Genomic DNA, 15,188 nt, shown 5'->3' with positions numbered 1-15,188 from the left:
CCTGTCCGTTTTCTGTAAGAATTCTGTTGATTACATGCCACATACTATATAACTTGTTGCTTATCCTCTGAACTTCCTATAAATTGGTACTGGATATAAAGACTTGGTTAGGTACATGTTCGAATTTTTTTCTTTTTTTTTTTTTTGCAGTTACTTTGTAAGTGGTGATGGGTTCTTTCATCAAAGGGACATAATCTTTCCTTATCTTTTTGTGGTATTAGTAGAATATTTTTTTAAAGAGAGGTAGTGCGGGGAGGGGCAGAGGTAGAGGAGGTAGAGATAGAATCCCAAACAGGCTCCACACCTACTGTGGGGTTTGAGCTCAACAGTCCCAAGACCCTCACCTAAGCCAAAATCAAGAGTTGGACACTTGACTGAGCCACCCAGGCACCTTATTAGCAGAAATTTGTGCTAACTACATAGGTGCTTTAGAATTATAATAGGGTTATATTATTCTTTCTTCATTTCTTAGCTGGAATACTATTAAAAAAAAACCTTCTAATCTACTGGTTGGTTATTTGGTGTTATGGTTCATATAAGAAAAATTAAATGAATGCTTGAGTCTTTTATTTCTGGGTTTCAAAAAACAAACAAAAAAAAATTTAAAAATTCTGTGGCATCCTGCAATGGTGACTGATTAGTAGCTTGGATTTGTTTGTATAACATGGATTTAACTTGTGTGTTTCTAAACATTTCGGTTATTTTAGGTGCTCAAATTGTTTCCTCTTTGGCTGTTAGTAGCCTCTTAAAATTAGTTCTTAGGTTCTTTTCATATGATCCTAGTAGTCTTTCATAGTTTCCTTGCTATTTGGTGGATAGCAAGATATACCTGGGTCAATTTGGATATTTGCTGCCCCAAACAAGTATTAGCCATTGTGGAATGCAATCTAATCCCTTTTAGTGGGAAATGATATTTGGAGGCCACAATTTGGGCATTGGTAACTCTTTGATGTTTAGATTTTTCTAGATTTCTTTTCCGGGCACTGTGTGAGTGAAAGGGCTAGGAGGGGTATCAATATAATATATAAGAAATATATTTTGAGGGATGTGTATAAAAAATAGACTTGTTATATAGTTTTTAAACTTGATTTTTCTTTTTTTTTTAAAGATTTGTTTTAGAGAGAGAGAGAGTTCACAAGGGGTGGGGGGAGAGGTAGAGGGAGAAGGAAACTCAAGTCGCTTCAGTGCTGAGTGTGGAGCCAATGTGGGACTCAGTCTTACCATTCTGAGATCACTACCTGAGCTGAAACCGAGAGTTGGATACTTAGCTAACTGCACCACTCGGGTGCCCCTAAATTTGATTTTTCTTTAGTGTTTTGTGGATATTCTTTTATATCCATTCACACAGATATACATAATTATTTTTAACAATAAAAATATCTATAAAATAAACATACAGATAGTTGATTTTTTCCCATTGGTAGACATTTAGGCCTTTACACACACACACACACACACCCCTCTATGCACATATGGGTGTATTTCTGGAAGATTGCTTCCCAAATGCTTTAAAGGGAATCATATTTGTTAGGGTGGGCTAAGATCCTATAAAGAACAGGTCTAAATACATAATTTTTTTTTCTTGTCATACGTAACTATTTTGAGTGGACGTAAATCTCAATGAAGCAGCCGTCCTCCACACTGTCATTGAGGGACCTGGTCCCTTTCTGTCTGTGATTCTTCTCATCCTAAAACCTCATACCATTGGTATCCAGCTGGTGCAAAGGGAAAGAGAGTGTGGAGGGTTCATTCTATTTTCCTTAAAAGCCCAGGCCCAGGCATGGCAGGCGTAGCTTTGTCTCCTGCAGGCCGCATCTAATTCCAAAGGTGGCAGGAAAACGTAGGCCAGCTGTGTGCTCGAGCCAATGGGGAGATCGTAGATTTGAGGAGACAGTTTGCAATCTCAACCTCAGGAATGCATCTGAAACTTTGGAAGACACTACCAAGTTGTTCTCCTAAGAAGTTATACTAATTTGTACTCCTATCAGTAGCCTGTGGAATGCCCCCTCCCTTGTCCTTATCAATTCTGGCTATTATCGGTGGTTTTCTGTTTTTGTTTTTAACAATTTTAATAGTAGTAGTCGAATCTGGTAAAATAAAACCTTATTTTTATTTTCGTTTCTCTGATTATGTTGAGATTGAGCATCTTTCTTTTTTTTTTTTAAAGATTTTATTTATTCATGAGAGACACAGGCAGAGGGAGAAGCAGGCTCGATGCAGGGAACTTGATTCGGAACTTGATCCTGGGACTCCGGGATCATGCCCTGAGCCAAAAGCAGATGGAGATTGAGCATTTTTTTAATCCTAAAAGCTGTTTTTCCCCCTGTATAGTGACTGGTCCTTTTTTTTTTTTTAAAACTGGGTCAAAAAAAAAAAAAAATAAAAAATAAAACTGGGTCAATTCTTTCTTATATTTCAAATGGATTTTTATATTTTTTAGGGAAAGGTCTCTATCATGTTTCTTTTTCGATAGTTTTCTTGGCTCTTTTGCAATTGACTAACTTATCAAGTTAAAAAAATAGAAACCTTATAAGATTTTGGTTTGAATTGCATTAAATCTATAGATTATTTAGGGAAAAAAAAATTTAACCAAAAATGAGTGTATTATCGTGTGGCAGCTATTGAGGCATAGCAAACAGCTACAGATCTCAGGGCATATGACGGTAAGCACTCATTTCTCATTTTGGTGGGGATCCTCTGACCTCCACAGGCTTGCCTGGTATTCTGCTTCAAATTTTAGATCCAGCCGGGTGGGGATGGCACCTCATTGCAGTTTGGTCTCTGGTCAGCTCTGAGGGTGCTCTTCTCTGGGCACAAGCCAGAGAGCACCAACTACCCAGAGGAAGCTCTGCTCATGGTGATAGCAGAGACGTAAGGGACAGCCAGAAATATTCGGTGCCTCTGAAACTTTGGTGTGGCACACTGCCACTCCTACTCACATTCCATTGATTAATATAAGGAAGATGTCCAGGGCCATAGCCAAGAAGCAGTAAAGTACATGTCAGCATTTATAGGAGCAGTGGCTCACTTTCATGGCAGAAAGCATGTATTAATGGAAAGTGGGAAAATTAAAGCTAATAATTCAGTGTACCACACCATTCATGATAAGAAAACCTAAGTGTGTTAGTTACCCCATTTGTTCATTTTTTTTTTTTAAATGTTTTTGCGTAAGGTTTAGGAATTTATATAGCGTTTGCATTTTTTTTTTACTAAGTTTATATCTTTTTTTGGGGAAGGGGAGCTGTTCCTATTACTAATAAGGTATTTTTCCATAATATTTTCTGATGTGTTTTTATCACATAGAAATCTGTTTTCATGTTGTGAACTACATTAACAGATTTTTAAATGTTTAACCCATCTTTTCATTCCTGAAATTCTTGTAATAAATCTTCCTGGTCAAGGTGAATTCTTTTTTTGTGAGAAGGAGAGGGTGGTGGAAGGAGGAAGAGAGAGAGTCTTAAGCAGGCTCCACATCCCACATGGAGCCTGACGTGGGGCTCCATCTCACAACAATGAGATTATGACCTGAGCCGAAATCAAGAGTAGAATGCTTAACTGAGCTATCCAGGTGCCCCAAATTCTTTTTTTTGTTATTTTATTTATTTGAGAGAGAGAGAGTGCACGAGTGAGCAAACATGAGCTGGGGAAGGGAGAGGGAGAAGCAGACTCCCCACTGAGCAGGGTCCCTGACATAGGGCTACATCCAAGGACCCTGGGAATCATGACCTGAGCAGACACTTAACCAACTAAGCCATCCAGGTGCTCCCAAATTATTCTCTTAATATACTGTTTTATATGGTAAACTAATACTTTATTTAGGATCGCCAAAGGATTTAAAGAGACTGATACAATCTATTCATATCTTTTTTTTATTCATATCTTTTTAAAACTAATATTATTAAAGATTAAGATTCAGAGGTATTTTTTAGCTTAAATAATGAGGTTGGTAATCTTAATAAAAGATATATTATTTTACTAATTAAAATTACTATTTAGACAGGGGAATTGACCAGAAAACTGACTCTTCAAACCCTCAAATGAAAGAAAACACATTAAGCTATTTCAACATTAAGTGAAACGTTATTTCTGCAGGTTAATGCTTCAAGATAATCAAAATGTGGAAGCGCTAAGAATCCTGGCTCTTTACTATTTGTGCAGGGAGGGGGATATAGAGAAGGTAAGTTGTATTATACTATTTAAGTTTCCTGTATTAAAAAAATATGTAGTTACACACACATCTGCACATACATTAGAACCTTGAAGAGCTCTTTCAGAATGTGTGGCATGGTAAGTTTTACTTGATTCCTAGAAATACACTTGAACATATTGATGAGCTTCTTAAATCAACTAATAAAGCAAAATAACGGAATAGTTAAAATACCTTGAAAATTCCTTAAATCATTAATTAAAGCATAAGTGGTTTTCTACATTAAAACTCACATCCAGTAATCTACATGATTAATGTAACTGGTAATGCTAGGTATGAAAGAATGTGTACTCAAAATATAATTTGTAGTATTTTTACAGTTTGAGTTTGCATCATTTAAATGGGCTTAGGATGACATCCCACTGGACCTTATAATAAGATACACATTTTTCTAGTAGTGATTATGTACTGCATTATGGAATGCCAAAACCCAGTCTGAAGCAAACAGTGTCACAAAATAGTAGTATAACAAGTAGTAGATTTGAATTGTGTTTAGTCTGGTTAAATTGTTAAATGTGACAACAACTAACTAAGAAGTTCTTCAGTAAATACTAGAGGAATTTTACCAGGGGCAACTCTTCAGTAAATTTTCCAGGCATTAAAATTACTTACAGTGTCATAATGATTTTTCTGTTCTAGAGAATATTTTAATATAAGCCAGACTATATAGTTAATCCAAAATCTGATCTCATATAATGCCAATGTTTATATGTTGTTGTGGATATCTCATGTGTGTCATGAAGTAATTATTGAAGAGGGATCTTGGCATATATAGTTAATTGAGCATTATGGATATCTTTGCCTACCCAAAGGTTTCCATTCAATAACAAATATTTTAAAAACACATAGGGTTATTTTATTTTATTTTTTTTAAGTTTTATTTATTTAAGTAATTTCTCTACCCAAAGTGGGAACTCATGACCCTGAGACCAAGAGTTGCATGCTCTTCTGACTAAGCAAGCCAGGGACCCCTAAAAGACATATTTTATTTTATTTTATTTTATTTTATTTTATTTTATTTTATTTTATTTTATTTATTTTTTATTATTTTATTTTATTTTATTTAAAATTTTTTTTATTGGAGTTCAATTTGCCAACATATAGCATAACACCCAGTGCTCATGCCCCTCTCAGTGCCCATCACCCAGTCACCCCAGCCCCCCGGCCAACCTCCCCTTCCACTACCCCTTGTTCATTTCCCAGAGTTAGGTGTCTCTCATGTTTTGTCTCCCTCACTGATATTTTCACTCATTTTCTCTCCTTTCCCTTTATTCCCTTTCACTAATTTTTATATTTCCCAAATGAATGAGACCATATAATGTTTGTCCTTTTCCGATTTACTTATTTCACTCAGCATAATACCCTCCAGGTCCATCCACGTCAAAGCAAATGGTAAAAGACACATTTTAAAACTCAATTCCTTATTCATAATTCTTGAACTTTTTAAAAGAACTTTTAATACATTTCGCAGCATAGAAGATTTCACTGGACAAGAGGGAATTTATAAAAGCAAAGATTTTTTAATATTAACATTTATTAGTGTATATGTCATATATTCATTTTATCGTAGTTTGTTTTAAAATTATCCTGATACTTTTGTTTTAGGCTGCCACCAAGCTGGAAAACTTAGAAAGTGCATTGGATGCCATGGAACCACAGAATGGTCAACTTTTTTATAAGATCACATTAGCCTTCAGCAGAACTGTAAGAGTGCCTGATATGCAACAGCTCTGTTATCTGTGGCTGGGAATATAAAATAAGTCACAAAGGTTGAGGTATCAAAGAGCCTTTCGCCCAGAATGAAAATATCATACATATATAAGTGTGTGATACATTCCTTAAAAAGTCAGTTCAGAGGAGATATGATTTTCAACCACAAGAAGGCATCATGGAGGCTTGTTGAGCCTTTAAGGATAGGGAAATGGGAAATTCCAAAGGAAATGGAAAGTCATTTATTTTATTCAGAGCATAGGATTTATAAGTAGGATTATTCTTTTGTTTTTTGAAACTACAGTCGACCCTTGAACAGCACAGGTTTGAACTGTGTGAATCCACTGAATGCAGGTGTTTTCAGTCAAGACAGTACAGTACTGTAAAGTATTTTTCATATGATTTTCTTTTCTCTAACTTTATCGTAAGAATATATAATATAACATACAAAATATGTGTTAGTAGACTGTTTATGTTATCAGGAAGATGTGGTTAGTGGTAGGCTATTAAGTGTTTGGGCATGCAGATTTTCAACAGTGAGGGAAGAGGTGGTATGTGGGTGATAGCACCCTACCCTGCATTATTCAAGGGTCAATTGTATTTGAAAAGAAGTTTTAACATGGGTAACAGACAATTTTGGTTGGGATCTTGTTCTTTTAAAAAATGTACAATAGTAAAGAAATGTTTTTATTACAACATCCAATAAGAAGATAATCAGGAATGGAATAGGAGACTTTCAAAACCAATACAAGGAATGAGAGGTTTGGAAAGTTCTTAATTAAACTAGGAAAAAAATAAGGAAAACAGTACACACAGGTAGGTAAAATACTAAATATATAATTGAAGGAAGAAAGGATCTTTATTTTTTTATTGTTTAAATTTTTTTAAAGTTTTAATTTATTCATGAGAGAAACAGAGAAAGAGAGAGAGAGAGAAAGAGATAGGCAGAGGGAGAAGCAGGCTCCATGCAGGGAGCCCGACATGGGACCTGATCCCGGATCTCCAGGATCACACCCCAGGCCCAAGGCAGCGCTAAACCACTGAGCCACTGGGGCTGCCCTAGTATTTTACTCTTAAAAGTTATTATGTTAGGACATTGCATACTTCCTTTAGCAGAGTTGCCATTTCTGGAAACATAGTTGAAGCTTTTTCCACAAAAATTCTAACATATGATCTTTTAAAATATTTTCCCTGGTGGCGTACCTTCTCCTTAGGGGAAAAACAAATCCTTGTCCTGTATTTTGATTAGAGTTATAGATAGATAGGTAGTTTTAGATATAGACATAAATATAGATTTATATGTGTAAAAATATATAAAAACACACATATATATATAAACTTAAAGTAACAATTTTCTTGTCTAATTTGTAAAACAATCATGAGACAGTTCTAAAAAATATACTTGTGCAGCAACATCATTAGAGTATACTTTTCAAAAAGCTATTGTGTAAAAGCACTGCTCATTAGGACTTTCATTCTGATGGGATATAAACTTTCTTGCTGTATGTACTGTCTAGATAGTAAATAGAGAAGTTTTAGGTTTTTATTATTAAATAATTTTAAGTCTATTTCTATGAAATACAAATAATCCGTTATCTTTAGGAAAAAATAATCCTCCCACCTGAGTAGAAATGTTTGACTTTCTAGTCTAAAACTTCTTTTTTCTTTTTAGTGTGGGCGAAGTCAACTCATTCTTCAAAAAATTCAGACATTACTGGAAAGAGCTTTTAGTTTAACCCCTCAGCAATCAGAATTTGCTACAGAACTTGGATATCAAATGATTTTACAAGGAAAAGTTAAAGAGGCACTGAAGTGGTATAAGACGGCCCTAACACTTGATGAAACTAATATTCCTGCGCTAGCTGGTATGACAGCTGTTTATAAATGTTCTTCAGATAGGTGCAAGTAACAATTCCTTTTAATACCTGCTGTTAAAAAGATGTATGTTGTGGATTTCTAAAATTAAAATGTCCTTCATTATCCACAATAGAAAAAATACCCCACGGATCTTTTTTTTTTTTTTTTAAACATTTTATTTATTCATGAGAATACACAGAGAGGAGACAGAGATAGAGGCAGAGGGAGAAGCAGGCTCCATGCAGGGAGCCCGACGTGGGACTCAATCCCGGGTCCCCAGGATCAGGCCCTGGGCTGAAGGCAGGAGCTAAACCACTGAGCCACCCAGGCTGCCCCCCACAGATCTTTAAAACTAAAGTCTTTATTTCTTAAATAATATCTTAAGAGAATATATTTTTATGCGATAGTTCCTATAAATTCTGAATTTCTTACTACCTGATTTTAATTTGCGTACAAAGCTGCCCATTTTCTTTTCATTTCTTCTTTTTCCTTTTTTAAGAATCTGAGGTAGTACTACTTGAATGTATTATAGTTTATGATAATGTATTAATACTTTAATATATTATGGGGGAAATGTGTTTTATTGTTTGAAGTGTACAAGGCTGAATTGATGTGGACTTTGACTATTTTTGTCCTGTTTGGTTTTAGGGTTTATCCGATGTCAATTAATAGAAGGACAGTTACAGGACGCAGATCAGCAGCTAGAGTTCCTTAGTGAAATTCAGCAGTCTATTGGAAAATCTCCGGTACAGTGTTTTATTTTATCAGATGGTAGATCCTAGCTACTGCTTATAAAATACGAGATTTTAAATTTTAGTACTAGTAATGGATTTAAGGACTAATATATACAAATTTTAATATATAATTGCATTTACTAACTTACCTCCATGCATAATTAGACTTTAAATATTCTCGTGTAAGATTCTAAAAGTTTGTCCAAGCTAATACTTGAATTTGAACAAATATTGCACATAAATAGCACTTCATATACGTTTGAAATATAAGTAGAAATAAACGGCTTTGCAACTGAATGGGATAATTAATGACAACTACTTAATTTCTAGGAATTAACCTATTTACGTGCGATTCTTGCAATGAAGAAAAATAAACCACGAGAAGAAGTTATTAATTTGTTAAACGATGTTCTGGACACTCATTTTTCACAGCTAGAAGATTTACCACTTGGCATACAGTATTTTGAGAGCCTAAATCCTGATTTCTTGCTGGAAATTATTACAGAATATCTGAATTTCTGTCCAATGCAGGTAATTCTGGGACTTAATTTCAGTGAAAATATTTACAACATCATTTACACGGTGTCACATGTTAGATTGTATCAGCATTTGACAGTGGCAGTATTGGTATCTGTATTAGTTGAAATAGTTTTAAAATCAGAATATTTATACTGACTCCTATCAAATATTAAATGTATTTGTTTACAAATATTCACACGTAGTTCATAAAGTCTTAAAATCCTAAGTTCAGAAAAAATATTAGAAGTCTTTTAATTCAGATGTGCTTGCGATACTTGAATGTGCTGCATAACATCCACGTCAAATGCCCATCCAGCCTCTGAGTACACTCAAAAATGCAGTTCTTACTGTATGACTATGACTATTACACTGTAGTTCCTATGTTGCCAGACTCAACTTTGTCTTATAAAAAAAATTCACCCTTTTCCTGGTAGTCCTGCTCTCTGAGGTGGCACAGAGCAAGTTGTTACTTTGCCAAAGCAAGAATTATTCCTCATTCATAAAACAGACCTTTGGATTTTAGAAATTAGTTTTCATGTTCCCCCCCAAACAATTCCAGGCTTTTAGCTATTTATTTTTTATGTGACTTAATTAGAACCCTGGTCATGAGCCTGAGGGTAGCCTTCATTTTGTTAGTCAGCTCTCAGCTCACGCGCTGTTGCGTATACGGGTTTGACCTTGGCAGATCCTCTGCCTCCCTGATTCTGGATGTTTCTCTAGCTTTTTTCTGTGATTCATTATCGACCCCTGTTGAATTAATAGTTGATGTAAGTCCTAGGTCTATTATTCATATAATTTAGGACCCACATGTAGACTGTATATTTATCCCTATGAAATTTTATCTCCTCAGATTCATCTTGTAACTCCAGGTTACCATATTCTTTTAGATCCTGATTATCATCTATTTATATGATCTTTATTGTCATCTGCCATCTGCCTTACCTACCTCTGAGTAGAACTGAGAATGGATCCTTTTATTCTACTATCAGAGACTTCAGTTGAAATTTTTGTAGATCGTTAGCACTCTTCTTACAGACAGTAAGCAGACGCCTTAACATTACTATACTCAGCTCACGGTTTGGCACAGGAATATCATAACGGTAGTATCAAATACTTCATTGTTAAAAGCATAGTCTTCTTAGCATTTTCCCTGATTTACAGCTTCCATAAAGGTGTTAACAAGGATGAGGATAATGGCCTTTCTTTAGGGAAGCCATGTTGCTTTTTTGAGCACCATGTCCTTTTCCAGACTTTCATCTTCTGTTTTAAATTAACCCTTCTTAAGAATAGAGAACAGATGGAGGAGTTGCTGAAGGGAGATGGGCAGGGGATGGGCTAAATGGGTGATGGGGATTAAGGAGGGCACTTGTTGTGATGAGCATTGGGTGTTACATGTAAGTGATGAACCACTAAATCCTGTTCCTGAAACCCTGTTGTACAGAATGTTAACTAACTAGAATTTAAATAAATACTTGAAAAGAAAGAAAAATAAATTAACCCTTCTGGAATAACACCTAAGATTGATCCCAGGCTCCCCTGTTATGATCTGTTTTCAGTTGCTTAGAGTTGGAATTCATTTTTCACTATTTGTGCAGCCTTCAGAATTCACTCAATAAATGCTTGTAGAGGGATCCCTGGGTGGCGCAGCGGTTTGGCGCCTGCCTTTGGCCCAGGGCGCGATCCTGGAGACCCAGGATCGAATCCCATGTCGGGCTCCTGGTGCGTGGAGCCTGCTTCTCTGCCTCTCTCTCTCTCTCTCTGTGACTATCATAAAAAAAATAAAATAAAATAAAAAAATAAATGCTTGTAGAGTACCCAGGCCTCTGCTTGGAGCTGGGGAGGTGGTTGTGTAGGAGTAAACCACAGCCTTTGCCCTCTCGAAGCATATATATCTAGTAGGAGCAGACAGATAATATATTCAAGTCAGTTATATAATGGAAAATAACAGAATGGGTCGGAGGTTGGTAATTTTAGGTAAGATGGTCTGGCTAGGCCTCATTGAGATGCTTAAAGGTGAACAAAAACCTGAAGAGTTCAGGTAGAAATATGATGTAGATTGTCTCAGGCACAGAAACAGTTGCACAGCGGCCCAAAGGGACTCATGGAGACTAATGTGACCGGGATGGAGTGAGGAGGAGGTCACAGCAGAGGACAGCAGGCCACGTAGGGCCTTAGAGGTTGTTGTTGTTGGTCCCCTGGCCTCAATTTGATTTCTAGCATGATCTGACTCAGCAATTTAAAAGGATTTCCCTGGCAGCTATGCTAAAAATTAATTGTAGGTGGAGCAAGAAACAATGTGTTAAGTGCCAATTGTGTCCCTAGTCCAAAACATTCTGTGTTCCTACAATATAACCTTTGTCAGCGTGATGACACCTAATTAGCATTTATCATGTCATTTTCATGGGGAAATATTGGAAAGACAGACTTGTCTGTCCAGCTCTGTTCCTTGCCCCATATATATATATAATATATATATATATATATATATTTTTTTTTTTTTAATCAAACAGCTGTTAGCTTAGGGATTGTCCACAATCAACCTCCCTGAAAGTTTACAGTAAAAAATGATGATGGTTCTCTAATAAAGTAATATTTTTTCAATAAGTAATTCTTAGCAGATGGCAAAGAACCTTAACCTCACTATCACCTATACTTTCACTGTTTTCAAGTACACTGAAAAAATAATTTACTCTGTATTCATTACTGTGTGAAAACATGTAAAATTCCAATCTTCAAGGCACATTAAAGATCCTAGCCCTGTAAAAGAAGCAGAACAAACTGTGAAACTACTATGGAGTTGTATAAGATATTATAGAATGCTCAATTTTATTACTAGATTAAAAGTGCTGTGGAAATTTAAAGAAGTTGAGGTGTTCTAGGCACTTGGTCATATTTTGAAATTCCTTTTGAGCGTGCATTTTTTCGTGCTTCAATGTAGTGAAGAGATGAGGTACTCTCTTGTCAGAAACAACATCGCATTGTAGAGTGATTGACAGTAAGAGACCATACTCTAGCTAACAATTTGTATTTGTGGGGTGCAGGAGGACAATGGGGAAGATTGCTTTACAGATAAGGAAATCAGCATTGGTAGGGCAAAGCCAAGAGAAGGAGGATTTGACACTTAAACTTTAAGATCACATTTGTAGCTTGTGAGTTTGTATTCATTGGGTACAGCTTGGTTGGGTAGACAGCCACTAAAACAATATATGTCCTAATACTGATTAAGTTATCATATTCACTGCGTATTAATAAAAAGAAAAAAAAAAACTTTTGTGGGGCTTCAGCGTGCCAGGTTGAAAAGTAGAGAATGTGCAGGTATGAGATACTCGGTGTAGCACGCATGAAGTGTACTACAGAAATCTACCTTCTGATTTCTACTAGAGGGAAAGAAAAGAATTTTCTAGAAACTAATTTTATGGTACTCCAGGGGGTGATGTAAGTCACTGAACTGAATAAATCACAAGACAGGTCTACACTTAGAATTCACATTGCCTTGGCTCTCAATTCCAGCAAGAAATTCTGCTTCTCAATTATCTTTACTTTGAATATGTTTCCTTCACAATGAACAAACATGCTCCTTTTGTGTTAATCAAATCAGTAATTGTGTAATAATTTCATGACTATTTTGTTGAATAGAAGCCATTATTTACATGATCTGTTCATAGATCCCAGGGAGATAACATAGTATTAGTTACAGTATAATAAAGATACTGTGCAAAAAGGAATAACAGAAATTTTGGAAAAATACCTAGTTTTGCCAGTTATACTAAAATTTAATACGTGTGTTCACTCTTAGCTCAATACTACAATAAACGCATAAAATAATATGCTAATTTGTTTTGTTTAGCCTGCAAGTCCTGGGCAACCTCTTTCTCCACTTCTCCAACGTTGTACCTCAGTCCTGGAGACTATAGTAAGAACTGTACCAGGTCTTCAGCAAGCTGTCTTCCTAATAGCAAAAGCGAAATATTTGTCAGGTAGGATATACCTTAAAAACTTAAAAAAACCTTTTTATTCTGATGTTGACAAAAACAAGGGTAAATAAACTTAAGCATATATGGAGAAAAGTCCCATGAAATGCATTTTACTTGTGGACAAATAAATCATTTTAATCCAAAATAAAAGTGCATAATAATCTTTTCTATTTAATTCTTTAAAAATTACTATAAACTTTTGTTGTTTGAGTGAATTGCTGGGGAAATGCAGTTGTACCACTCACAAAAAAGTCTGTCAGGTGATACTTAGATGACAATGAGAATTTATAGTCTTTAGTCTATAGTTAGTAACTCATTGGCATAGCCAAATGCAAAGTTTTACCAGGTTTTGGGTCTTTGTGAAATGTATTGATTAATTCCTGTCTAGTTTCTGTGATTATGTATAGCTAAAAAATTAATTCCAGATATATAACCTTAGTCTTTTAGGACACAAACATGCGTGCGACTGTTACATAATAGACCAACCTTTGGGGCTTATATTTATGTACCTTTTCTAGATGAATGCCACACAAAGTAAATTAAGTGTGTAAAATCATAAGGGGTAGAAGCCAATTTAAAAGTATCATCCAAAAAGATAAAGTATCATCCTAAACAACTATTTCTTATATGTAATGGAGAGAATGAAAAGATTGACTTTGCTAAGTTTTTGGACCTCGATTTTAACTGTTAGAAAAAAAACCTAGATGATCTTAAAAGCTTGTATCAATAAAAAACCTCTAGTTGTAAAATGGCTCTCTACTACCTTCTTCTGGTTAGGTTCTGTTGAGCCACGTGGTATTCCTACTTTCCTTTCAGTTGAAATGGTATTATCTACTAGGTAATTAAACTGGGACTTTGAGTTCTGTGATTAATCTATTGGACATCTGTTATTTTGAAAATTGATAAAAATCAGTCTCAATATAGTTAATTCTTAATTGCCAAAGTCTCTGGAAATGAAAGTCTTGTATGTTGACCCCATTTTTAAAAACAGCAGCGTTGATTCATTTGAAATAGTGCTGGCATATGTCCGAATAGCAGTATCCTGATAAGATGGCAACTGCAATGACTTCCAACCCAGAACTACCTGGAATTGGACCAGAGTTCATAGGCTAAGGGCGCAGAGAGGAGCCGCAAGTTCTGGGGTTGCCAATTGCCAAGGCCATATGAACTTCTGACTAGCTGACTACAAATTTGGGGTTTCTATGACCCCTCACATTCAAAGTCACTAGAATGACTCCTAGAACTCAGGAAATCACTATTTACAATTAGAGTTGTAGTATAGCAGAAGGATACTAATCCAAACCAGCAAAAGGGAGAGATGCACAGGGCAAAGCCCTAGGAGGGTCCCAAATGTGAAGCTGCCGTTGTTCACTGTCTATAGAGTCAGTACACATCAACTCTCCAGCACAACTGTATATGACACTACATAGAGAGCATTAACAACCAGGGAAGCTCACCCCAGGCTTAGAGTTTTTAGTAGAGATTCAGTATATAGGCATGGATTGAATCATTGGGCACATGATTGATCCCCAGGGTCCTGCTCCCCAGTTCGGGTAGATAGCATGTGGTTCAGGCCCCAACCCTCTACATGGTTGGTCTTTCTGGCATGGCTAGTCCCCATTGAGTCACATTCTTAACATAAGCTATCTAGGGCTTACCATTCATCTTTTCACTTACGTAAATGATCAGAGCCAACCTCAAACGGCAAAAATGCTCCTCTCACTCAGGAAATTCTCCCAGGAACCTGGGACAAAGGCCAGCTAAATTCTGTGTTACGTAGGGCTGTAACAAAGACATACATGCAGGACAGCAATGTTCTTTCATTTTTCTCTTAAGGGAAATTGGGCTACTCTTAGATAAAAATGTGATGTTGATGTGTTGTTTATATGGCTATTTTCTACAACAGTGATTACCCATTTCTCATTTTTAAGTATGTAGTGACCTTCTAAATACTAACCACACATCTTTCCCCCTCCATCACCCTTAAAAGAAACAAAAATTCTGATCTCAATTACTCATACAGTCTTCATATTCTTCAGTCTCCTATTTTTAAACTCTGATTCTTTTCCTCTATACTTTCCCCCTTAGCAGTAACCTTCAGGTTATCTCCTTAATCCTCTTCCTCATAAAAGAACATGGGGGTGGTAATTTGCACACCAATTTATTACACTTAACCTTCCTGTTTCC

General features: G+C 35.9%; 1 protein-coding gene across 2 annotated transcripts in view; it reads left to right on the top strand.

The window, feature by feature from the left end:
* TTC21B (tetratricopeptide repeat domain 21B) overlaps positions 1-15,188 on the top strand; it is a 77,900-nt gene that overhangs the window by 13,744 nt on the left and 48,968 nt on the right. For both annotated transcript variants that reach the window (XM_038584706.1, XM_038584705.1), the window contains exons 7-12: positions 4,093-4,177; positions 5,813-5,911; positions 7,590-7,782; positions 8,423-8,520; positions 8,839-9,039; positions 12,875-13,004. In XM_038584706.1, coding sequence (XP_038440634.1) covers positions 4,093-4,177; positions 5,813-5,911; positions 7,590-7,782; positions 8,423-8,520; positions 8,839-9,039; positions 12,875-13,004 — 806 coding nt within the window. The remainder of the gene's footprint in view (positions 1-4,092; positions 4,178-5,812; positions 5,912-7,589; positions 7,783-8,422; positions 8,521-8,838; positions 9,040-12,874; positions 13,005-15,188) is intronic.

Source organism: Canis lupus, chromosome 36, assembly GCF_011100685.1.
Source record: "Canis lupus familiaris isolate Mischka breed German Shepherd chromosome 36, alternate assembly UU_Cfam_GSD_1.0, whole genome shotgun sequence".
Classification (NCBI taxonomy): Eukaryota; Metazoa; Chordata; class Mammalia; order Carnivora; family Canidae; genus Canis; species Canis lupus.
Note: the sequence above shows the minus strand (reverse complement) of the source record. Positions and strands in the feature narration are given on the sequence as shown.